This window comes from Onychostruthus taczanowskii, unplaced genomic scaffold (genome assembly GCF_017590055.1).
Source record: "Onychostruthus taczanowskii isolate IOZ18803 unplaced genomic scaffold, ASM1759005v1 scaffold8, whole genome shotgun sequence".
Classification (NCBI taxonomy): Eukaryota; Metazoa; Chordata; class Aves; order Passeriformes; family Passeridae; genus Onychostruthus; species Onychostruthus taczanowskii.
This window is the reverse complement of record NW_024505892.1, coordinates 9,940,757-9,966,726: the sequence shown is the minus strand read 5'-3', so window position 1 is coordinate 9,966,726 and position 25,970 is coordinate 9,940,757. Positions and strand designations below refer to the sequence as shown.

General features: G+C 39.3%; 1 protein-coding gene across 1 annotated transcript; it reads right to left on the bottom strand.

Moving 5' to 3' along the window:
- Positions 1-2,424: 2,424 nt before the first annotated feature.
- LOC121346285 (plasminogen-like) lies at positions 2,425-25,381 on the bottom strand. Its single transcript, XM_041423985.1, has 19 exons — positions 25,333-25,381; positions 21,988-22,123; positions 19,743-19,849; positions 16,806-16,920; positions 15,788-15,927; positions 15,071-15,191; positions 14,830-14,948; positions 13,805-13,967; positions 13,112-13,242; positions 12,186-12,351; positions 11,273-11,439; positions 10,225-10,373; positions 8,671-8,764; positions 6,991-7,111; positions 6,196-6,270; positions 5,710-5,850; positions 4,539-4,645; positions 3,556-3,701; positions 2,425-2,785 (listed from the first exon to the last, which is right to left on the bottom strand). The coding sequence occupies exons 1-19, from the start codon at positions 25,379-25,381 to the stop codon at positions 2,624-2,626; spliced, it is 2,409 nt and encodes an 802-aa protein (XP_041279919.1). The 3' UTR covers positions 2,425-2,623.
- Positions 25,382-25,970: the final 589 nt, after the last annotated feature.

The following is a 25,970-nucleotide window of genomic DNA, read 5'->3' as shown; positions in this document are numbered from 1 at the left end:
CTCAAAAGATAATGTAAGTGATAAATTTTGGTAGGTAAAATGGCTAGGGACAGTGTCAGAAGTTTGAATACATTTATTTCTTAAAAATTTGCTTTGTAAAGGATGGCAGAAAAAAGCCTATGCATATGTTTTGACTTCAAATCTAGTAGTGCTAAGCAACTTCATGTGGAGTTTGTATTTGGTCATTGCTTTTGTGCTAACTCTTATCCCTAAAAGGGATTTTGTAAATTGAAAAATCCTTCCATCTCTGTGAGACTTTGTGTTGCCTCCTGAAGGTGTAGTGGGTGTGTAACATGGTGCATGACCAGTGGTCTGGTAATGGTGGGGTTACACTCTTGTGGGCGAGAGATGACAGATGAGGTGGTGGTACCAGAGGATGAGCTTCAGTGAGGGAGAGCCCCAAGCAAAACCAACTGCATGGAGCTCGATGCATGTGGGCATGCAGGCCACAGGACTGGCTGTTTGTTTAAAAAAAAGTTCTAAATTCATATGTGCCTGCTTAATATTTACAGGAAAGTCCTACAAGCTTCTCAGGAGGTACAGCAGTGTTCTCCTAAGATGCACGTGTTGACACTAAAATGGGCATTGTGACCCAGCTCACTCAGTGAGAGGCACCTCTTCAATGATGGCCTGAACCCTGTCAGCTATAATTGTCCTGCCTGTGTGTCCCCCAGAGGCACAGTGACAGAAGTGGGGTACACAAGAGACAAAGGGTCACCTTACCACCACCACAGGCACACAAACAATGTGACCTCAGAAAGCCAACTGTGGTTTTCCTGTTGGCAAAGAGGTTTCTTGGACCAACAAACATATGGAAGTGCTATTTTGGGTCAAATGTGCCACTGCCACCACATGTGCTGGGTTACTTTATCCAGTCTGTGCAAATGGTTACCAAAAAAAGTGGCAATTTTTATTGCCCCTGACAGTCTTGCGGAAGGAAAAGATCACAACTGGCACTGTTTGAAGTGTTATGAGGTGGGACTTCTGTGGCCCCTCAGGCATATTCAGGCATTTCTATCCAGCTTGGCAAGGAGCGCAGGGCCAATGCTTTCTCTGTCTATAAGCCAGGTATTAACTATGCCTTCAAGAGTTCACATCTGAAGAACTTAACAAATCAAAGTCCAAGCTGCAACACAGAATTTCTGTTGTCAGGGAAGAACTGTACAAATATCTTGGCTGGCTTAATGACCAAAGTGGATATATATGGAAAATATGCAGGAGGGTATTTGTGCTCAGTGGATCCCTCTGACCAGACAGGTGGGTGGTGCGTGCTTTATCAGAGCTGCTCCTGCTCAGGAAGGCAATGCCCTCAGATGATTTCATCTCCCAGAATCAGACTCCAGATGTAGAAGCTTCAGAAATCACCCTGCTACCTAACTATGCTTAATAGTTCTCATCTCCCTTTATGGCACTGGGAGAAAAAAAAACAAACCAAACCAAAACTCCTAGGATACAACACATCCCTTCTGCATGTGCAAGCTTATAAAAAAATAAAGTAAATTTTAAAATGACATGCAGTTTGGCTTGTCTGGGAGTGGGGAAAATGGACAGGACAAATCCCACCCCAGGAAGAAGCTGTTACTTGGAACAGCCTCAGCACACCCTGGGGATGCCAGAAGGACCCTGTGCAGAGCTGGGGGTCTCCAGATGCCTGTGGGGAGCTCCCTGCTTTATCTGCCAGAGAGGCAGGATGTGAGCAGGAGTTCATAGTCAGCAATTGTTTCACTTTGGCAAGTATCAGTCAAGCTTTCCCTGGAAATAATTTTGAAATGTATAAGCTTACACTCCCTATAACCACATGTGTACATCATCTTCTTTTAGAGGAGAAAAATTTACATCTAACAATTTTGTAGTCGGATAATGCTATACAAAGAAATAAAGGTACTATGGGTACACAATTTTAAAATATGTAGATGCATTGTCACTATTTGTGGTACCTATTAATAGCTATTTTATTTTCTTTACTAGGGACTAACTTCAGGGTGAGGCTGTTTTTTTATTCACTGTTTTATATCTTTGATACAACATTTATACCTTTGCAACACATGTATTTCCATGATGATAAAAAATATGAAAACACGAAGCAAATGTGTTTCCTTCCTTTTTTTTCCCCATCCCATGTATTTAATGCTATCAGATATACCTAATAAAATGTCACAGGCATATAAGACATGTACTATGAAATTCTTCTTTGGTTTGTAGCATCAAATTGGTAATAGGTTCAGACAACTCATAGAAAATAAAAGGTATTCTCATTTCTTCATATGTTAGAAGTAGAACATCTTGAAAATGATGACCTTAAAAGAAAATGTCATTGCAGAGCTAAAAAAAATTTAAAATACAAGTGTCCAGTTACAGTTAAGGTTGGAATTTTCAACATGTATTTCAGAGGTGGGTAAGTCTATTGTCAGACATAGCAAACAAACTATAGAACATATAGAAAGAGGGTAACAGACTGGCAGCTGGGCTTCTTGGCAACGACTACTAATTTATAGCAATTTAATATGGATGATCATATTTGTTTTGCTTTCTTATGAATGATTGTAGCTTTAATATTGCACTTGGAATCTTGTATTTCTGCCGTGCATGCTGCTTTCCAGGAGAGGGCAGTCCATACCCAGGATCAGTTGTTTTCCATCACACTTTTAATCCAAGGAATATAGTTGGAGACTCGAACATAAACACCAGGTTTCATGGGTTGGGCACAGCCAAGGCCCCAAGAGGTGACTCCATGTTGGACAAATTTATCTTGATCCAGACATACCAGAGGTCCTCCACTGTCCCCCTAAACAACAAAAGAACAGGATGATTCCTTCTTGGACAGACCCATGCGGCCCTCCCACAGGAGGCACAGAAATAGAAGTACTTCCAACACAGGAATTATAAAGAAACATTGGAATTCTAGCAAGGTAAGAGTTCTCTATGAATGTTGTTGAACACTTTTATAATAAAAGCCCTCTTTATGTCACCTAGGCATTACATTCAATTCTGAAGTAAGGGGATTTATTGAAAAATAATCTGATCACCCTTGTTAACTTAAACTGTGCTTCCTCCCTCAGTCTCTTTTCTGAGGTCTTCATGGGTTTCTGTTGTTACTAGATGATCCAATGGCACTGATACTTGGAAGTTCATAGTTCCTTTGGCCCTTGCTTAGCCTGCATGGCAGGCTCCACTGCATCCTTCCTCGACTGCTAACTGAGATGCTGTTAACCGAGCTAGCTTGGACACTGGACGTAATCTGGTTGAGGCTAGCAAGGGGGCCTGGGGAAAGAAAACCAGACCTTTTGTCATTCTAAGTTGGCTTCCACACACCTGACTTGTGCAGCTGTGTGTTACCACGTGCTCTGGAGTTCAGGCTCATCTGAAAAATTGCCCCACTTCCCAGCAGCAGACAAGGGAGCAAGGAAAGAGAATACATGGGCATTTTTCAGCTCAGATACATGTGGTGTGGTAACATCCTGAGGATAATTCTGGGCCTCTAAAGCCCAAAAAAGCAATGCCCTATTTGATCTGAATGTGCTTACAACTGACTCTCATGCTGACAGACTTTCTTACCTGGCAGGTATCTGTGCCACCATGAATATTCCCAGCACAGAGTTCGTGCTTTTTAACTCTACCATTCAAAAATTCAGGGCGGTTGCATATTTTATTCTCGATTACAGGAAAGCCAGTTTCCTTTAAGTAGCCCCCACCAGAAGTACCTTTGCAAATAAAAATTAAATGAAAAAAGAATGAATGACAAAGGTAATTATCATATTCACAACACACAAATATCAGGATATGGATAAGCAGTAAAATCAGCATAGTGTGCACTGTGTATACACTTCCCAGGCCCAATATGAAGATATATCAAAATCAGTAAGCATTATCAGGATTATGGTATACTTATCACCTTCTACCACCCACTATTGACCTTCCTGTTCTCATAATACATCCATGTGGGTCCAGTACCCACAGATACTTGGGAGTCATTCCCAAGCCATTTTATTTCTCTATATCTGAATTTTGTGTGGAAGAAATTAGGTAGGAAGCAAACAGTAGAAAATGGCATGATGGGCAAGGAGGCAGAGAAGGTACCAATGCACTTTTGAACCAAGACAGAGTGAGAGGTTTTGAAAATGAGGGTTTTATTTGTGTGAGATGAGAACCAGCCTGGCTGGGAGGAAGAATCACTCAGGAGAATGAGAAAAGTCACATTTATGTGATTAAGAAATAATTTAAATCTGGAAAAAACTTTCCACCCAATTGGGCAAAAGCCCGCTTTGGGGAAAAGCATATGGACTGAGAGAGAAGTGACTCCTTAGCTCTGCTTCTCCTCTTGCAGCATCTATTTAGAGGGTTTCAGTTTACATGGCATTGAACAATTTAGGAGAATCTGTCAGAGAGAGACAGTGGGAAATTTGGCAGCACCTGATGAATTTTGATGAACAACTTTTTCATCAATAGCTTGTGTGGGACACAAGAGCAGGCACACTTTGGATACAAGTATATACCAGTCTGCAAACATGGAGCTTTTAAATGTGTTAATGCTGTCTCACCTTTTGTGTCTCCCCAGCCCGTCACATAACACTCCTCTCTTCCTCCTAACACAGAGTTTTCTTTTGGTAAACAAACTGGGATTACATGATTATTAATGACAGCTGGTCTGAAATGAACAAAGGGAAAAATCTTTAGCACAATTATACTTAATACTAGGTTCTAATTCAGGATTCTAAGAAGGTTTTATATATATTTATCCTTTTATAATTTAAATCCTTAGTTTCAGTTGAGTTTTTTTTTCTGACATGCATAATTGCTTTTTAGGCTCTAAACCCACAGAAAGTGATACACACGAGAAAAGTCTGAAATGGATAATGACATAAGAAGAACCAACAATAATCCAGGAGAATGCTTTGACTTAGGCTAATACACAGCAAACCGAACTTAATCACAGAACTATTACAAAAGGTATAATTTAGTGGCCTTTAGCACCTAGGTGTTAGCTTGCTCTTTCTGCATCCAGTCTGATTTGAAATCACTTTCTGTCAGGACACTTAGCACACAGCAGAACCTAAGTCCATCTGACTTGCCTTTGGGTGTAGCAAAGAAGACCACATTTTTAAGCTGATTCTGCATCTGTTTCAGACATGCACTGCAGCCACAGCACTGAAAGCCCAAGCACCACACATTCACATCCACTTGCAGCTGCATGGACAAATTCCTTTGGATTGCACAGTTCCACAGAGGGCATTTCCAATGAATGGAAATGGATACTGGGCATTACATCAAATTCTTTGCCTGCCCACTAGCCAGCCCTGTTGGAAGAGGAAATCTCCCCACCACAGCATGGAAATAGCATGGACTGGCATCATGCTAATGTTGCAGGTTTCAATGGTCATTACCTTATCAAGGTACCACATGTAGAAACACAGACTGGAGGCTCCTCTTGGCATTACCTCCTCCTATTCTGCTGCCACTGCCTGACCTTGCAGCAGCTGACACCCAGTGCATTTCCAGCCTGGCTAACTGTCCCTAGCCCTCCTCCCCTCCCAAAGACAGCCTTTCCCTTTCTGAAACCCAGGAGCCTCTGCAGAAAGGGAAGAAAGAGGGGGTCTCAAATCACTAATTGAACACAGAGTATGCAGAAACACTAATTTCTACAACACCAGCAACCACTTTTTAGTCATCTTGTCCCATCAGAACAAAGGAGTGCTTCAGGTAAGAATGTACCTGCTCAATTTGAGCAGAGCAATATCTGCTCTGCGTGGCTCCTTGATCAACTTCTCTACATCACGAATTTGTACTGATGGCTCTGTTGCTTCTTCTCTGTGTAATCCAAGGTATACTTTATATGCAGCTGGTCGTGAGGACCTATTGGAAATGATTGCACATGGTGAGCTGATGAATACACAACCAGAACAGAGACCACTGACAGTGTCACTGAGCACCTTGCTCTATCAAAGCCAGATTGCTGGCTTTGGAGTAAACTTAATCCCTTATAATGGCACTTGAAATCAAATTGGCAGCAGTTATCACTGTCACTCTGCTTTACAGTCAAAATTCCGCTTTAATGAATGACAAATAAACTTGGCTCAATTCTCAAGTGCTTGCAAGCTGTTTGCAACCAGCCTGGGTTGGTTATTGGGTCTCTTGTTTCTCCTGTTGTTTTCTATTTCATGTAAGCAGTTGCTGGTGGAGACTATAACAGATACTTACTTTTCTAAGCAGTGGGCAGCAGTAAGAACCCATTGAGGATCTATCAGAGTTCCCCCACAGAAATGCATTCCATAACTGTAATAGAGCAAAATGTCATGAAAAGGGCAGTGGTTTAAGATGGGGAAGTTAATCCTACTTTATTTTATCAGGTAATATTTCTAATATGTGTGCCTTTACAAACTAAAGACATTACACCACAATTTCATTAAGAAATGTTTTGCTTTCCTAGAATAATGCTTTTTGCAATGACAGTAAGAGTCTGTGGACATTTTTAGGAGGCTTTGTATGAAAACACCTAGATCTTCATTCTTAGTCATTGTTTCTATTACTGGAAAACGCTGTGTGCAGTGAGGTTCACCATTTTAGAGATTTTGACTTTTTTTAGCTCTAATCACAGTCACAAAGCTTTGCAAATGGCTCTGATTCCCAGTTTTATTAATAATTTTGCTAGTAGGATCAAATATTTACATGGAAGGACTGATCAAGAAGTGTACTAGCTATACTGTTGCTTTCATTCATTGGAAACTGATTCTATTGTAGAATATAGCAACAGATTTAAAGTCATTCTGCCTTCTACTGAAAGTGTTTTTGAAATTAACAATTAACAATTGATTTGTCACAAAATAGTGTGTTCTTGGTTGTCTAAATGACCTTCTTTAAGAACAGCACACACAATGTTTAGCCTTGAGCTATTTTTAAATTAAAATCAAGTTTAGAATGCCTGAACCACTTTAATACTGTATGAGAGGCAAGGTTTCCTTGCATGTGGAGTCCAGTGTAATGGAATAACCATACCTGGTACGGAGGCTGATCTGCCAGGGCCAGGAGTGTGGATGTGAAACACACCCTGCAACAATCCTTTGAGCACACAGTTTTGGTCTGAACTTGGATTTCCCACATTCATACTGAGGAGGAGCTTCAGAATAAGGAAAAAACATCACTGTAAAGACCTTAAGTGATTTGCTATATATTCACTATGAACTCAGTGAACTAGAAGGTGAACCTGTTACATTTGCTACTTCAGCTTCTGATTCTCTTCAAGTAATTCTATACCATACATCACATATATTTTGTTAGGTTATCTTCATCTGGAACACCTAAAAATGCCTAGTAAATTTTTTTTTCACATACAGTTCTCAGTGGCCAGCAAATTATACACGAGTAGTTCTACAGTCAGATAGAAAAAAACCCCAAACAAACTCAAAACAAAAACAGAAGGGGAAGGAGAAGAAAAGAGTCAAAAAAGAAATAAATTCTTCCAACATTCTTAAATGTGTCTTATGGACGTCAGCAATGCAGAAGCTGCAGTGGCAGTTGTTTTAAACTAATCTTGGTGGTACAGCATGTGAAATTCTAATGCTGTCTCTGAGGAACAAAATTTTGTCAACTCTTATTTCAGGATCATTTGGCACTTCAGATGTCTCTGAGTTATTAAAAAAGTAGCTCTTATTTGGCCTTGATGAACTGAATCTTATCAACATAGAATGTAGAATTTTGTCAGCAAAAAGAGCTAACTAATGAAATTAAAGGAAAAAGCCATGTTTCCTCTGTTCCTTAGATTACCTTCTCAACAAAAAAACCCCCCAGTAATAACTTAAAGAAGAAATGGATCATCAAAATACAATACAATAGTGATGTGAAAATGTGAGTTTTTTTCTTTAAGCATCCCAGCCCAACATGTTCACTGCAGTACGACTTTCACAGGTCCAATGTGTTTACAACAACAATTTTCTTTTTCTTCTTTGCTCCTTTTTTGGGTTTTGATCTGAGCATATTTTCTTCTGCTCAGCACTGAGGGGATAAAGCAGCAAGAAGGTCACTCTTTTTTTGAGAGCTACCTCCCTTCCTAGCATAGCTTTTGTTGTTGATAGACATGAAAGAACTGGATACGAAAATGTTATCAAACTTTATCATTGTACACTTTGTTGCAACACCTCATTCAGAGCTTGATTACTACTAACAAAGACAAAGGGCATTTGGTTAAATATTTAGGGTCGGATGCATTTTGCAGACACCAGATATGGTACAATATCAGAGGAGGGACAATCTGGTTGTCATCCAGAACAGAAGCAGAGCCACATGAGCAGGGACTGCAAAGATTTTGCTGGTATAAGAGTGTGCCTTGTTCAGCAAGGCCACACACAGAGTTATGCCAGGAGACTAGGCTGGGGCAGGGAAAATTTCTGATGGAACTGCCCATTTTGAAACACATGGCAAAACCCCATGAGCTTCAGTGGCCTCCATAGCTTGTGGTGCATTTGGGGCTTTCAAGGAAGACCAATCCCAAGTCTTCAGACAGAGACCCTGAGAACATCACTTCCCAAGAGCCTTAATTTCTAACCTATATCTATTGCACTTAGATCAGTCTTTCAGACTAAACACCAAGTATTCTCCAGCTGTTATAAAAAGGTACAGGAAAGAGAGACACTAGAATTTAAGGGAAAGGGAGACACTAGTCTTTAAAGGAATAATTACGGCACTTGGGAATGTCACAGTACTCCCAGGCTTTTCTTGGATCTGTTGTGTAGCACCAAGGTCCATTCACATCTCCATCAGGATTCCTGCAATACTGTAATAAAGAACAAAGGCACCAGCTATTAAACAGGGAATAAAAAGGCCAACTAACTAAAATTTCAAAATAAAATAAAATAAAGTTTGGAAATAAAAAAAAATATTTCCCATTCTTATAAATTATTTCCAATTCCTTCTGCCAAAATTTATTTCATTTTTCCATTTGCTCTGTGAGTTTGGAAAAGTATAATAAAAATCACACTTCTTCAACTGTCTTCAGACATTAAGCTTCATTAGGGCAACTTTGGATCTCTGAGATCTCAAAAATTAGGAGATCTTGACTTTGGATGAAGCTTTCTAAGGCACAGAAAATATCTACTCCTGCTTTCCCTGCAGTTAATAGGAGCAGTAGGATCAATCCTGAGGTCTTTCCACGTCCACTCTGGCTGCATGACTCAGGGACCAGTGAGTGTTGTGTAAGCTGCACTTGCTCAACCTGGTGATGCCTGGCAGGGCTGCAGTGTTCCCCCTCACGCAGGTGCTGGTTAGCTGAATCGCTCTCTAGGTTTTCCCTGGGTATACTGACTGATCCCTGCTCAGCACAGACACCTCACACAACTGCATGCTACCAGGTACCTTTTCCAGCTCCCTTCCCTATCCTGAAACATATCCCATGTCTTAGAGAAAAGGAGAAAATATTTACTACCAAGAGCCCCTGACAAATGCAAGAACCAAGAATTTATGACAGGCAGCTTTTTAGAGGGAGTTTCCCCAATCTGGAATTCAATACAGGGTATGTGATGCCATCAAAGAATTGACTAAAGCAAGTTCTAAAGTCATCTACCTGGTAAAAAAATAGTACAAGCTGTCAACATCAAACAAGCTCTTTATACCACATACAAAGTTTGTCACAAATCAGGCAAACACTGTAAATGGGATGTTACAAGTCTAAAGAACTGGTGATGAGTACATTTGTTAGGACTAGGGAGATGAAGGTTAGAAAGGGAGATTGCCTTCCAGGATGGTCAGGTACACGTATAGCCCTGAAAACTGGGCTGTGGCAGAAGCTGGAGGGCTCAAGGGGAATTACTGGGGCATGGGGGCCTACAATCCATCAGCTGTGTATCTCAAGGAACTTGCACCAAACATTGGATTCATCACCACGTCACCTGTCCCTGGTACTACTGACACCTGTGAGCCCCGGTGTTCTTTCAGTCAGAGGAGACAGAGGCACTGCCCACAGACCAGCTCTGGTTAGCCCTCAGTAGTGAGGAGAAGAAAGGGCCCATCTGGAGCCCCTTGGATGTGCTGCAGAAGCATTCAGTAGAGCTTCTGGGCATCTCTGTGTCCCACAGTGACCACACTGGTCATGTCAGCGTGGTCATATCATGATCAGGTTTTTGGATTGAACTGAGGGAAAGAAATTAACAAACACCTGTCACCAAATGCTTGCTAAGGGACCCAGAAAAAGACAGGCAAAGCTCAATGACAACAAGTATTAAATGAACAGTTGTTTACATTTTTTTCCAGGCCTGCTCTTGGATGAGTTGTGGGAGTGAAATAGTCATGGCTATGAGGTCTCTGAGAACTCCAGTCTTGACAAGTCCTGCCTCTTGCAGTTTTTGCCACTGTGCCACGGTAGTCTACACCATTTTCAATAATGCACTCTGTGAAAAATGAAGGAAATGAAATGGTTGTTAGCTGTGAGCTGTTGGGCCATGTCCATACTTGATGGTGGTGAAGCAGAGATAAATTTGAGGAAATACTACTACAATTTACACATCCTACATATTATGTAGATGAGGAAAGAAGGGCTACATAGTATCAAGGATGACTAACAATGATATTTGAATTTCCTTGCATCTTAAAAATTTTCTTCATGATCATGAAAGTCATAAATAAAAGAAACTTACATTCAGTCAATCCTTCAAGACTCCAGAAATCAGGACTACAAAGACCATGCATTCATAAAGTATTTTCCTTGCAGACACCGATATCTGTCCAGTGCCACATTTTACAGTAGGTAAAATGCAGTAACACATATTCAGCCAAAATTATCAACCTTCTAACCAGTGAAACATGTCACAGCAAAAAAAATTAAACAAAAAGAATGTTGCAGCACTCTAACCATCTACTGCATAACAGGGTTGCATCTGAACTGAATCAAAAAAAGTCAGATGTCCTCTGATGGTAAGTGGAACCCTAGAAATGTGAAAGCATGGCACAGGAAAAGAGATTTTTGAGCAGGTGTCAGCAAAATGCCATCACTGCTCCATTTTCTGTCATTGCTAGTTGCCCTCCCACAGTAGTGAGGAGACTAGTAGCCACCTGCTTCCTTGTTTTTCCAATATTGCCAGAAGTAGCAAGTAAAATATATGACATTAGCCTAAAATCCAATGCAGAAATCCTGCTATAAAATTCTACAAAAATGCTCAGAAAATTAAGAGTGTGGATACAATATTGTATTAAATTCCGTGTTTCATCCTCATTAAATTCTTGAAGGTGTTTCCATAAAAACCAGCTTCCTGGTTATGAGCATTTCTGGGGAAGCTGAAAGTATTCTCACCAGGGTTTCTTTCTGGTGTTGTCTGAGGAGGCTTAGGTACAGTCTCTGGCCCTTGGTCATCACACTTCTTCAGGTCACAATATTCCCACCTCACCCTGGGGTTGGTGGTGTAGCACCATGGACGGCTGTCGGCATCCGGGTTTCTGCAGTAATTTTGGCTCAGGCCCCTACAAATGCAAGCATATTATATTCCTATCCATGCCACTGCCCTGGGGAGAGCTCAAAAGAACATTTTAGAAAGCAGATCTGCTTTGGAGTTAGCATATGCCATTTATCATGTATATTCTGTCATGGACAGTTGAAATCGTTTTTACAGCAGAAAGAAATCAGGGCGCATACATTAAATATTTAAATATGCCAAATACTTATTCACTGATTAACACTTAAAGTAGAATATAATTTAAAAATCCATATAAGTAAATGTACACATGTACAGCAAATATATAATGTATTTTATTTTTTTCAAATACGGCAATAGTTTTTCAAAAGGAATATTTTTTTTTTGCATTTTGGAAAAAATAAGTGATAAATATTAGGAATAAGAAAAAATCTACTCCTTCTTCCAAGTTTTAATGACCTGCAGACTAGGAAGCAAAGACAAACTCATGAATAAATTAATTCATAGAAACAGCTCATTTCCGCATAAGGGAAAATTTATTATAACTATTAATTGCCTCAAGAGCAATGTAGAAACACACAGTTAATTAGTCTAAAGTATAATAGTGACACCTGTCGTTTCTTTCAAGATGAAATTAATAAAAAAAGTTTCCATGATAAAAGAAGAAGGAAGGGATTATTTTTATCTAGTACACTCCCAGCTTTATAATCATTGTTGTGCAATGATGATGCAAATCAAAACAAGTTCATGAATGACCACTGCCCAGTGAAACCTGGAAATGGGAGATACACGTACGCATTGGGGAAGTTCTCTGCCGTTTTGTTGTGCCGGTGAGGCGACATGGAGCTCCAGGCTTGGCACTTCTTTCCCGTGCGAGTGAAAGAAGCTGTACCACGGTAAGTCACCCCATTGCCCCGATAGCACTCCTCAGTGATTTCAGCCTGCTCAGGCACATCAACAGCTGTAGTGAATAACAGAAACCAATCGCTTGCGTCTTGATACTTTGACATTTATACTTGAGCATAGAAAGACAACAGAAAACAAGAAGCCAGAGTACTTCACTGACCACCACAGCATGCTCTCTGTAACAGAATCCTTCTCAGACAGTAGATCAAAAGGAAGATTTCAAAAGAGCTTGCAAAAATTTAATGATATGCTAGATTAAAAGCACTTGTACTTAATTTTATGGTTCCACATGGGGAGTTATTTCAGATAACGAGCCAAATAGTTAACATATGGATCAAAATTTTTTTCAGGATGGGGGCTGTCTGTGTCTTTGCCATACACCTATGTGTGGAACAAGACTACCTCATGTAAGAAGAGTTTTCTTCTCATTGTTTTCTATGGAGTCTTGGTTCAATGCTCCTAAGTTATCTTAGGTTTTTGCTACAGATTCAGTTTTAAAGGAACTGGCATGTAAAGCTAACTAACTTTTCCATGGAGCATTTAAAAATATATTAGTGGAGGTAACCACCACTGGGCAAAATGAAAAGACTTCTTTTACTGCAAAATTTCCTGATCTGAGGCAGCAGCTGACTAAAAACCTTCTGCACTTAGCCACCAGACTGAACACACCAGCCTGGGCTCCACATCAGACCCAGGAGTTCAACTAGACACGGCAATGCCAACAGTGACAGCAACAGTGCAGCTGAGCAGAGTCACATGAGATTTTTCAAAATAAACCATGATGACCCTCCTCTTCCACTTGTCTCCTTTCTTACCAGGGCCCTCTGGCTTGGCACTATCACAGGAGGGGACATTGCAATATTCCCACCGGGCAGTTGTGTTGGTGGTGTAACACCACGGCCTCTTCTCACCATCAGGATTTCTGCAGTAGTTTTCATCTAGGCCCCTAGAACAGAAAACTTGACTGATAAAAGTCTCCCTTGGAAATCTATTAAAAGTTATGAATAAATGGAGAATCTCTTGCTGCCTAGTTTAATGTTGTATTCACTGATGATATTTGTTACACGAATAATTGCAATTTGCTGGTGTTTTGGATGTGCTAAACCAGATACCTGCATGACTGATGGATGAATGAAGAGACTGTAATACTTTGAAGTCAAGAGTAGCACAGCAGAGAGAATGTGAAAGAATCTAGCCCCAAGCAAATATCATAACTGTACCCTTCTTACTCCACATGGTTTCATCTGAGCAACCATACAGTAAAAGGATTACATAAGGATGGAAAAAGTCAGCCAAGAAGAGCTTGGAAGTCAGAAGAGAAGACACCTGTATTGAAGAACAAAGAAGTCAATAAAAAGAAATGTATGAAAAGATTGAAAATATGAGATCCAGCAGGTGATGAATGCTGGTGTAACTGAAGAACTTTGCAATACAGATGAAGAAAACTGAAGTAACTTTGAGACTTGGTATTTCTCATGGACACCGAACAACAGAGGGGTTTCACTTACTGGCAGGGATAGTTTTCAGGAGTGCGAGCGTGTCTGTGGGGAGACTGAGAGCTCCAGTGCTGACAGGTATTTCCTGACTCAGTAACAGATACTGTGCCTCGATAGTCTTCTCCTCTTCCTGAGAGACACTGGCGTCCTGGTGCAGGAGGTGGTGGGGGTGTTGCTGTTACAGAAAAAGGAACTGAAATTAATCACTGCTTTCTAGATATAGTAAAAAACTAAACCAACAAACCACTCTGGTCTTTATAATTAGGCTGGTTTTTTTAGATTTCTTTGCAGGCAAGTTCTAAATATCAAAATATTTGAAAAGTCCAAAAGGCAGATAAAAGATCTAAAGATATCTTTCTTAACTTTTCTTTCTCCCATTTTGAGTTTTCACAAGCAGTCAGGCTGCCAGAAGGGCACTTGCATCTGCCTCTTTACAGCAACCAGGATACAATCCAGTATATAAAAGTCATGATATGAAAATGCTAGCAGCCTCATCAGAACAGAGCTGGAAAGTGAGCAAGTGGTAATACTGTGAAGAAAACTGGGGTGAAGGTGTCTGGCCCATCAGTGTACAGACAGGTGCACGTGTAAAATAGACAAACTGGTGAGAGACAGCAAGGATGAGGTCTAGTGAGAAGTCACAAGGAAAAGTATAATGGCAAGGACAGACCTTTAGGGGAAAACTGAAAAGGTAGAAAATTCATTTGGAAGAGCAAAACAAAAGCCCGAGTACTTTCAGGAAGAGTGAAACTTCTTGGTATCAAAAGAGGAACATCAGAAGAAACACCAGAAATGCTTGGTTATAGGAAAACACATCAAGGAAGGGAGATGTGCTCCAGACAAAACCATTAGAAATGCCTATGACAGAAATGTCTAGCCTCAATAAAGCTATTGAAGTTCATTTTAAAGTGATTGATTTTTTTCTTTGAGATAAAATTCAGCTGTCTTTTATACTTTTCTTTATCTTTGGGATCTCTTCTCTTTGTTCTTGACCCTCACACCACTCTGAGTGGGAGAAGTCTAGAAGCCAGACTCACTGCAACGAGGAATGTCACAATATTCCCAGCGTTTAGTTGGACTGGTAGTGAAACACCAGGGCCGAGGTTCTCCATCAGGATTACGACAATAATTATTCTTCAGATCCTTCTCTGGAAAACTGAACCAGAAAAATAAGATTTTTAGGTTTTAAAATATGCTAATAACTGTAACAATTATCCTGTCTGGTGCAGCATGGTCTTCAGCCCACGACTGGTGATACTATCACAGAACCTGACTCACTTTTCCGGGAGGTATCCATGGGAGTGAGGTTCCTGGGAGTCCCAGCGCTGGCACTCAAGCCCAGACGTTGTTGTTGCAACTACTCCACGGTAGTTTTCTCCACTGCAGTGCATGCACTCTACTGTAGGAACAAGGCAGAATAAGGACAAGAAAGACAGAAAGCTCCTGATGAACTGGTCCAGAAACATTCCCACTTGTCCCACATGAAGCATAAGAGCCTGATCAGAGCACGAGGCTGAAGTACAGTCATTTTTTTGGCAAAGTAAAATCTTATTTTCCTTGGTAAGATGACTTTAACTAGTTGATTACATTTGTAGTATTCCATTAAAAGAAACCCCAAACCAACATTACAGACTACAGGCTTTAAAACAGATAAATTTAACCTATTAAGATATAATTTAAAATCTGTTCTTTGCTACTGTCACATTTTATTGAGTTTTGCACAAGCAAATGTTATTTGGTTCAATTCTAATTTTATGATATATGAATACACCCATATGCCTTTTTTATCTAGGGGGGAAAAAGAGGGCACTGTATTGCTGTTTTCAGGATCTTTTGATATCTTCCTTGTTGACGTTGAAAATGCTTTGGAAAGTTTCGTGTTGAACTAAATTCAAGTTTGAAACAAATGTTCAATTGAAAATAAAAGTGTCTGAATAACTTCACATTCTTGAACACATCTTGTAAAAATTGGAAAGAAGGTATGTGTGTCCTGACCTTCACACTCAGGGATATTACAGTAGTCAAATCTGGTATCAGGATCTGTTGTGTAACACCAGGGTCCCTTTTCATCTGCATCAGGATTTCTGCAGTAGTTTTCCTCCAGTCCTGCTCTGGGATATTTTTCAGGTGTGTAACTGGAACAGAATTAAATGAGATTACAAAATAAGGAAAGCATCCCAATTATTCAGCTAAGGGCTCATCCCAATTATTCACCTAAAGGCTCTAAAAACAAAATCTTTATCTGAGGACAATTTTGTAGATGTTGGTCTTTAGAGGGCCCCTAACAGTTACTGTGGCCATTGCTGAAGCATTAGAAGTGCTACAATGATAAATTCAGGAATTAGAGTGCCTCTATGGTCAGTTATGCCTTTAATACTTGCATTTTCTTTCACTATTGGTCTCCAGCAGTTATTGCTCAGGCAGGGTACCATGTGGCATGTAGTGAACAGCTTCCTCTGGGATATGTTCCCTGGGAGATGCAATGAGACTGTATTTGCTGAAATGTGAGAGTTAATTCTCTGTTAAGATGAATGCTATAGCTTCTTAATAGAAGGTTACTAAATAAACCCAGTTCGGTGTTTTTTATTAAATACAAGAAATACTGCCTTGTTAATTGTGAATTCACTGATAAAATGATGCACCTCTATCTCGTCTGCCACATGTTATACCTTTGGCCAAGAGAAAAAGTTCTTGCTCTGGTGAGATTACTGAAAAATTCTGATTTCAGCAGAACCAGATGTTTCCCTGTCTAGAGTTTTGCTCATGTAAAGCCCATAAAATTTAAATGTGACTCCCAAGGCTGACAGTGTCTCTGTTGATCATGTAGCACCACTTAGAGGTCTCTGAGTAACAACTCAGACTAGAGATTTGTCTTATTATAGATAGGTATAGAAAAATATTTTATAAGGAGATTTTCTAACATCAAAAAAATTGCTTACAAGACAAATTAGCACATATGTATGGCTTAACAAAATTTCAGAAAAACATATAAACAGATACGAAAAGACCTTACTTTGGTTTATGTGGGGAATTATCAGCCCACTTTTGGCACCGCACACCCTTCTGAGTTTTGGCTTCTGTTCCTCTGTAATCCACTCCTTTTCCCTCCTTGCATTCTAGAAGATAAACTGAAATGATATGTGCTTAATCAGTATCACGGCCTATCCATTGGATTCTAACATACACAAAATCCATTTTCATGCCAGCACACTTAAATATGTTTGATCATATTTTGACTTTATGTTCTCAAAACTAGACATTGTACATTGTAAAAAACCTGCTAGATAGCTGATGTCTAAGTTGAGTTCATTGGGACTGAAAAATGTATGTGAAAGCAAAAGAAGTTCTACACCAGAATTCCAGAGAAATAAGTGTAACACAACCCAGTTATTTTGAGAACATGCCATAGTAGATTTAAATAATAAAATATGCTTTAAACATTTAAATAGATACTATAAAAAATAAAAACACATTCTATTTTCTTACCTCCTATGAGATGATTATAGTTATGCACAGTAATTCAAATCAATTCTTTAAAGACAGTTACCCGAATTCAGCTGAAGACAAGACAGCTGCAGTTTAGGGACAGTCACTGTTAGGCAACGTGTCCTCTGGCTGAGAAATCTAAGTAGGAAACTCATTTACCATTTCCCTGGGAAAGCAATTGTCTTTTAGGTTGTGATGTGGTTTGTCTCAGTGTCTTTAAGTAGTGTCCAAACTGAATACTCAGTAGAGACCGGGTTTTGCAACAGTTTTTCTCAGCATCAAAGTTGTAACAAAGCTGACGTACAAGCAGAAGATTAACAGAAGTCTTGAGAAATAATGCCATTTTACACAAACCTTCTTGCCCACAGTGAAAAGAAGTAATATTTGATTCCAAAATATGGTTCAGCTTTTCTGAGGGCTGATATTTTAGACCTGAATTTATAGATGCACCCTTAGGAATGCTTTTATTTCAATGTATATATAGAGGTAAGATTACCCTAGAAACTTTAGCTGGAAGCCATTTGGATCTCTCAAACAATTTTGCAATAAAATAACATTAAACCCCTCAATCACTGAACATTGAATCAGTCAAGTGCTGACTCTTCTTGTTTGTGTAAACTTTTGACCGTTTATATAACCTTTAGGGCTTTTCCTTTCTGATGACAAATTACTAACTTTGATCCCCAAACTCAACCCGTGTCCTTTGGGTTAACTATTTCCAAACAGATATGTAGGTAACAATTCCCAAATGCAGCTTTAATTCTTCCTACTTTTTACTGTAAGTCAGAGAAGATTAACTTTCTTTTTTATAGCACATACTATAGAAAAAATAACTTCTGAAACTGTCAGTTTTATAGTAATTGTCATCCTTTTTGTTGAATGCAATGATAAATAGCAACTAGGTCTCATCAAGTAATTGCTTAGACTGAAAAAATTACTGCAAATACAAAAATGAGCAACAGAGACACCATCTCACACACACAGTAGGCTGTGTTTTTGATGTTTATGATACCAAGGTCCATCTTTTGGTTTCTGCAGACAGAGGTGCAATTTTCAAAAATTTTGTTTTGTCAAACAACAGTTTTTCACACTTTTAGTGGTGTGTTTCTGTTATTTCAAGAAACTAAAACACATGTCTATGGCCCCAAAACATGTAATAACAAATCCCCAATGAGTATTGCAGTACCAGGTTCTAACTTCAGTAAATCCAAGGGATGTCTCAAAAATAAACCAAATCAGAATCTAGCTCCTGATCACAATAAGAAAAACCACTATGACTATTTACATATAACTTGCTCATTCAGTCTTTTAGCTTTGTTACTTGTTAATTGATCCACTCAGTTTTCCTTCTAAATAAGAACTGCAGATTTCTTAGCGTTACTTAACTGTGATTTATAGAAATTCCCACCTGCTTCTATGTATAATGAAAGAACTAATGTTCTAAACCTTAAATTACCTACAGAAAAAAAGCAGCTGGCCAAAGGTTTCAGAAACTATTAGGCTGAAAAGGACACTCAGTTGTCTTTGGTCCATAGTCCCAGAATAGCACATTCAAGTTCTAAGGTGAGTGAGACTGCCCAGAGCTGTGTCCAGCCAATACCTGCAAGGGTGAAGGCTCCACAGCCTCTCCGGGCAATGTGGCCCAGTACTTACACACCTTTCTGTGAAAAAATACCTCCTTATCTTCCTTATCAGGCACTTATCCACAGTGCCTGAACAAAATCTCATTTGGATGTTCAGCTGCAATCCAGCTAAAGCTCTTGAACTACTATCTAACATCTCCTTGCAGCTGCTACACAAACAGCATTGTCTTAGCCCACAGGGAGGGATAAGCCACCAAGGTCAACAGAGAAGTAAAGATGAATTTCTCTGGAGCTCACGGGTATTTACTGTCAAGTTATTGAGATTCTTGCCTTTTGCTTAGAAACTGGCCCATCAAAACCACTTAATGATCTTCAGCAGCTGAGAACCTGGTTCATTTTGTATTACTAAAGTCAATGAACAGAACAATGAAATTTATGTTACATTAAAAATAAACCACATTCCTTCTTCCCTGTATACAGCAAGAGCTCCATGCTCGATAATGTAATTAAAAAATAGTCTTAAAACCCAATTGTTTCCCTGCATCTGGCATAAGGTGGTAATTTTTGAAACAGGATAAAAAATTGAATAGCTGCTGCCATTCCTCAGAGACACAATTCCTATTTTCAGAAAGAATTAGAGACCATTTCTGTCAAACAATCCTCATGTATGACAAAAATATTCATAAAACATGTAAAATAGGGAACACAAAAATTCACCACATCAATTAATTACATCTTATAAAAATAAGAATGGGATAACAATGTCACCAAATTAATTAACTGAAGAGTATAAACATCATAAAACAATATACAAATATTATAAAAATAGATAATTTTAATCTGAACCACAGTCCAATAATACAAAAAAGATATAGACATACTTCTTTTTTCGTAAAGAACTGCATTTGCTCTTCTGAATATCATTGCTGTTTTGGTGTTCTCTGTCAATGTTAAACACTGTTGGTCTTTACTGGTAAATAAGAAGGCCCTGTTAAATTTAAGAGGAGAGAGCAATGTAAGAAACAATACTGAATATATGCTTATTTTCCTGAAAACATTTTTGAGTATTCAGCTGTCACTTTATCAAACATTAGAGTTCAGTGATATTTAAGACTATGAAATGGTTTGAAATCACTGAGTATTACAGCTCACATTTTCAGTGGTGATTTTCACTTCTAAGTGCTCATAACAAACCTAGGCAGAAAGGAATTATAGAAGAAGATTATAACAATAAGAAATTATAACAAGGGATTTATAACTTGCCAGAGGTTCAAGAGACCATGTTGAAGGTGATATATACACAAGGCACCTTGACCTTATTTTGAAAATATTAGTGGTCATTCAAGGAGTCAAACACAGTCCAGGACCTTAACCCATCTTGTAGTAATTCTTCTGAGAGTAAGCACTAAGTCATAGCCTTTTGTCTTTTCAGCAAGTGCCTAGGCTGTAAACTGCTAAAACTGAAGCAGATGGTGTAGCCTCTAGAATACCATCTAAGGAAACCTTCTGACAGGCTAAATAGTTTCTACAGCTTGCTTTTCAGGACCAAAAAGAAAAGAGCAATAGCAGCATGGCCTTCAGTGGGTGACAAGAAAGTTGTTATGCCCAATTAAGCCAATTAAACTGTCAGTAATGTTAAATTTGTAAGTAGGAAAGTAATTAAGGAGCACGGCCCAATCCATGTCTAAGGTGAGATAATAAGTCTGGAATACTGATCTGAACAGATTGGTGTGAAGCGTTAATGTGAGGATGCTGCAGTGCTGGCCTGGTCTTAAGCTCTAACTAACATTTATCTTTCTTCCCTCAAATCCTTCCTGCCAGACAGCACCTGTTCTTGCTTGATTGTAATAGATCTCATGTAAGTAATTAAGGCAGCATTAACCTGATGTCATTCCAGTGCCAAGTGATGGCAGGCTTAGACCCTGGGGCAGAAGCTGAGGAATGATACTGTGTCTGAATATACCTCAAAAGAGAACATTCATTCCCTGCAAAGTGTAAATATATAATCTGAATATACAGACTTGCACTCTCTGCCTTCCTCCCCACTCTCCTGAACCACATGCTACTGCAGGTCTGCCCTCTTTGTGGTTTTCAGAGTGAAGCTGGATCAAGGGGAATTGGTGTTATTTCATACAGTGAGGAGACCTCTGTCATCCTTCAGGGTTACACCTTTTTTAAAAAAGTCTCGTTTTCTCATCTGAGTTAAAACACAAAGTTACAAAGCACATTTACTAAGTCAGCAGCATTGTATCCCTACCTAGAATAAAAGCATTAAGTAGAACCAAGTGCTTGAAACAGCACTGCAGGCAATCACTCTGCTGAGTTCAGAAACGCACGCTGCAGAAGTGGAACACTGGAAGAGACAACACCTCTGCCCCCTCAGTGCAGACTGCCTCCCACTGCAGCAATGGACATCTCTCCTCACTGCCCCAGTTTCCTGCTATACTGCTGGAGCTCAAAGGGCTGCAAGGCTTTGGCACAGGAGATCCAGAAGCCCTAAGCTCAGAGCAATGGGCTCCAGTGGGGCAGAAGCCTGAGCAAAGACCAACAATACAGGTTCATCAACACCTTTCATGCTTTCCAGCCCCCTGAGCCTGCTTAATGCAAGTGCAGCAAGAGGACTTGGCTGAAAGAAGTGTTTAGAATCATTAAGGTTTAGGTGGCCATCTCCTTCTCAAAGTAAATAGAAGTTACCTAAGTCCAAATTCTAGTAAAATTCTGAATAATGGATTTATCTGCAAGGTAGCCAATGCAATGAAAATAAGCAATGTTATTACTGCTGTCCTAATTTTCTAAGAAATTAATTATGACTCCTTGTTGCAGAAGGAGTGCAAGAGTCTTGATAAAACTATGTCAAGTTGTTTTGCAGCATGTCAAGCTGTGCATCAAGATATTGTAATGTTTTCCAATGAAAATTCAACATAACTTTCTTAATTTCTCTATTTTTTCTGTCTTCATCTACATGTCCCAGCCATTCTGTTTGTGCACATTTTTTTGTTTTTCCAGCAAACCTCAAACCCCCACATAGTCATAAGGAAATCCTTAAAAGTTCAGACTGCGGATAAAACACGCATATTGTTCCATCACCTGCAATGAAAGATATATGTGGGAACCAGTGGAAATTACCTGCAGGCAAACTTTTCTTCATTTTCACATTTCTCTGCACATTCTTCATCACTATTTGCTCTATAAACTTGCTTCATTGGGTTGAGCAACCAAGCTCCCTCTGTTCTCACATAGCGGTCTAGAATGCTTCCTTGCACTAAAAGAAAAAAAAGAGAAAGGCGTGAAAATGGGAATGATAATTTGATTTATTTCAAACTCTCATGTTAAATTCTTTGTAACCTAGTCATGTGACATCACCATTTAATAATAAACTATTTAGTAATGAACTATTCCATATTAATGGAATAGTTTGGTTAATGGTGACAAAATAGGGCTAAATCTAAAATGCCTTCCTGGTATGGCAAAAGACAGCATCACTGAAAACCCAGTGTAAGGCAGGACAGGAAAATGGCTTGAACAGTGATAACATAAACCTATGGTATAAGGTAATGGGAGCACAGGAGCAAAAGGAGCAAAAAAAGTGAGGTGTTTCAGAAAGAAAATATTGGCCATGCATCCTTTGGACAAAGCAGACAAATGGGGCTCAAGAAAGATGTGGAACGTTTGTCCATTGCTGTCCATCTATCCACATGGAATGACTTCAGACTTACCAGTCACCTCCTTTCAAAGGTTGCTACTCCAAAAAGAAACAAACCACCCTCAGTCACTGGGGTTGTCAGATGTTCAGTTTGTAATTTTCATAATAACCCTGTACTGAACTTAATTAATAATAAAGGTAGCAGTTGTTGTGCTCCATTGCAATGAATTAAGGCAAGACACTAAACAGGTAAATAAATTCACCTAACAACCTCTGGGCTACAGCTGCATGTCAAATATATAGGATACTAAAAATTACAGCTATGTTTAATGGTAAACTCAAAAAGTGTTCCAGAACAGTTCTCCTTGTAAAGGACTTTGGCATTTAGTATTTTCCTGTTACAGCTCTGCAATCTCAGAATTAGTGCACAGCACAGTGACTTTCATGACTTCCAGCTGCAGGGTCATGGAGTTGCATGAGTCCTATGATTTTTACAGTTTCTTTATCAGTAGAGCATATGACTCTTCTGATGAACATTTGGCTGTGGGAGTTACCTGTTCTGTAGGGTTTCAACCCCAAACAGACACGCTGGCCCCTGGTCACTGCAGGACATCTCAGTCCTGCTCTGTGCTTTTGTGCCTGGCCTTATGCAATTGCTGAATAAAAGGCAGACATGGGATGAACCAGACCATGACTGGAATCTCAGGAATAACAGCCATGCTGCAGAGAGGAACTTCTTCACTTTCTCTGACCCCTGTGTATCTCAGCCATAGCCCAATGACAGCAGGAGGGACAAAAAGCCTCTTTGACCCACTCAGACCCATGGCCCGTGAGAGGGGGCTCCACTGGGTTGTTTAGTGATGCCTTTCCAGCTGAGAAAGGCAACAGCTCCTCCCTTTCCCAAATAACACTCTTTACTGTGAAGCAGGCCCATAAGTGTCCTGCTATTAAACTCCTTCACCTGAGACATAGCTTAACCTGCAATTGGATATTTTTTAAAATATCATTTTGCATTGAAGTTGAAGCTGGTAAAATAGGGATAAAAGCCAGATTATGCTTCCTCTCACACAACTGCAAAAGCATAGAAGTTACTGCAGGGGTTTTTTGCATTTAAAAACCCCTGGGAAGAGCTCGTCCCTAAGGGTTGGCAGTTACTTTAAGAGTATGCACGGAAGAAAAGGATAGCTGCTGGAAAACAAAAGAATAAGTGAAAAAGAGTCCAATGACAATTCTACTAGTTATTTCAAAACAAAAACATTGAGAAGAAATTAGTTTTGAGACAAAACATTAAACTAGGTTAAGACAATATCATAGGGATGCTGCAATGCTCTCCACAAGGAAAAGAAAAACAAGTAAAGAATTCCTATTATGGTACAGCTTCCATGCAAACTTAATTCTGTTCTGTTTTGACATTTTGCAACAATATTGTCATTATTAATACAACATTTGATTTTAGAAATATTGACAGGGTCATAATTGATTTGCATAATAAAAATATTTTCTCATTTTCTGTTATATTTACATGGCAGGGCATTACTTGTAGGAAAATAAAAAGGAAAATATGCAATTGGTAAAAAAGCAGTAAATTTTCATACTACCATTTTCCCTATACCTGTGATGTTTTACAGTCTCAGAAAGATGTATTACTATCTTATTCAGAAATGCAAATATTTGCTACCATTTGATAAAGGATTTGCAATCAAAAGTATAATATTTCAGATAAAAGCCCTAATTGCATCTTTTTGTCCCTCATATAAAATTCCTGCTCAACTGAGGAAGGTATTTGATTTTACAGAGGCTGTTCTTTTGCAAAAACAAAGCTTAGAAACTAGAATTTAAACCAAGATAAAAATTCTTAGCATTAAATAACAGATTTTTTTTATGTTGGGGCATGTCTCTAATATTTCCAGCTAAAATCCACCCATACATTTTCCTAACTGTTACTTTTTCTTATGTTTTAAAATTGCACATGTAAAATGTTCATTTATTTTATTGTGTCTTTATATATGCATTAGCACACATAACTGTATTTTTTACTACAATCATAACATATAGTGTGGTTATACAGATGCCCGCAAGAAGCTGTGTGGTCTGAATCTCACAGTTCACTGGAGTTTAAGGTTTTCAGGACAGAGAATATTCATATGTATGAAACCCATAGAAATATATCTAAAGAACCCAATTCAGTTCTTGTGTGTTCCAAAACTTTTGCATCATCTCCCACAAAAATACCTTTTTGTACAAGACTATTGCAAAAACTAACAGTGATCAGATTTGGTCTCCCTATCACATGGAATGAAAAATTCACTGCTAAGAATGTAGTTATGAAAAAGACTGAAACTGCCGTGTGTCGAACAAGCTTTCCTCTCCTGTACCATTCTGTTTTGCACAAGCATTAACAAACTTTAGAGCAATCAGAATAAGGATCACAGTGGCTGGAAATAACAGAAAAAAAAATCCCCAAACCTAAGCTAAAGGCTGCTGAAACCAGAGGGAGCCATGCCCTTGCACAAACCTTTGACAGGCTGCTTCCCAAGGGTGCCCCTGTCTCTGGCCATGGGGAACATTTGCTGGGAGCCATTAGCTGCCCGTGCAGACACCAAGACTGATTCTTTTCTGGTGTCTCTAAGGAACACAACCCTGGAGCAATGACAGCTCTCACTCTGTTCAGCAGCAGCTCTTGCTGCACAGCAAGCCCCAAACCCATCATCATCCAGGGGAGTTGAGACACAACACAACTCAATTTGGGGACCTACCTTCATCACATGGAGCTTGCAAGTGTCTGACCCCAGCCTTACCTAGGCAAGCAGAAGGCAAAGGACTCTTACCTGAGCTGAGCAAGAAAAGAAAGAGAAAGGCAGCTTTGCTAATCCCCATTTTGGGCCAGCTTGGAGGGTGCTGGAAGTTGTGTGTGTCGGTGCTCAAACTTTTATTGACTTGCACTGGAGTGAGGCAGCATCAAACAAACAAGGCAGGAGGATTAAGTTAATCATTCTCCCATGCTGCTCCCCCCTTGCCGTGGTGTGGCTGTTCAAACAACCTTGAATTGGATGGATTACCAAATCAGATTCAATCATTCCTACTGGATGCTATTAAATGCAAAGGCACTGTCTTGTTTTGCAGGATATGTTTTGTTCTCAAATGGTTAGGTCTTTCTCTGCTAGAGAAAAGGCAAGAATAATATTGCTGGAAAGCATGGAAAACCATGTGTCCGGGCAGGATCTGAATTTCTTTTGACATTAGAGTCCCAATAGTAAATTCAGCCATGCATACTTGTATTGATTTATAAGGAGCAACTTCTATTTAATCTAATGGTAAGCATGATTATAAGATTCAGATATTAACTCTGTAAAATAATTCCTTTTCTGCTATCTCCTTGACTTAGAGTTTTCTTTTTTTTTTTTTTCTTCTATTTGGGAATAGGACTTAATTTTAATTTCATTTAAACTTTAGCTTTGAGAGGATA

What these genes read in the sequence shown, in the direction of transcription:
- LOC121346285 (XM_041423985.1), bottom strand. Translation starts at nt 25,381, where the DNA reads ATGGGGATTAGCAAAGCTGCCTTTCTCTTTCTTTTCTTGCTCAGCTCA. An exon ending in TCTTTTCTTGCTCAGCTCAG is followed by an intron (nt 22,124 to 25,332) that starts GTAAGAGTCCTT and finishes TTTTTCTTTTAG; the next exon opens with TGCAAGGAAGCATTCTAGAC. An exon ending in GAAGAAAAGTTTGCCTGCAG is followed by an intron (nt 19,850 to 21,987) that starts GTAATTTCCACT and finishes TAAATTTAACAG; the next exon opens with GGCCTTCTTATTTACCAGTA.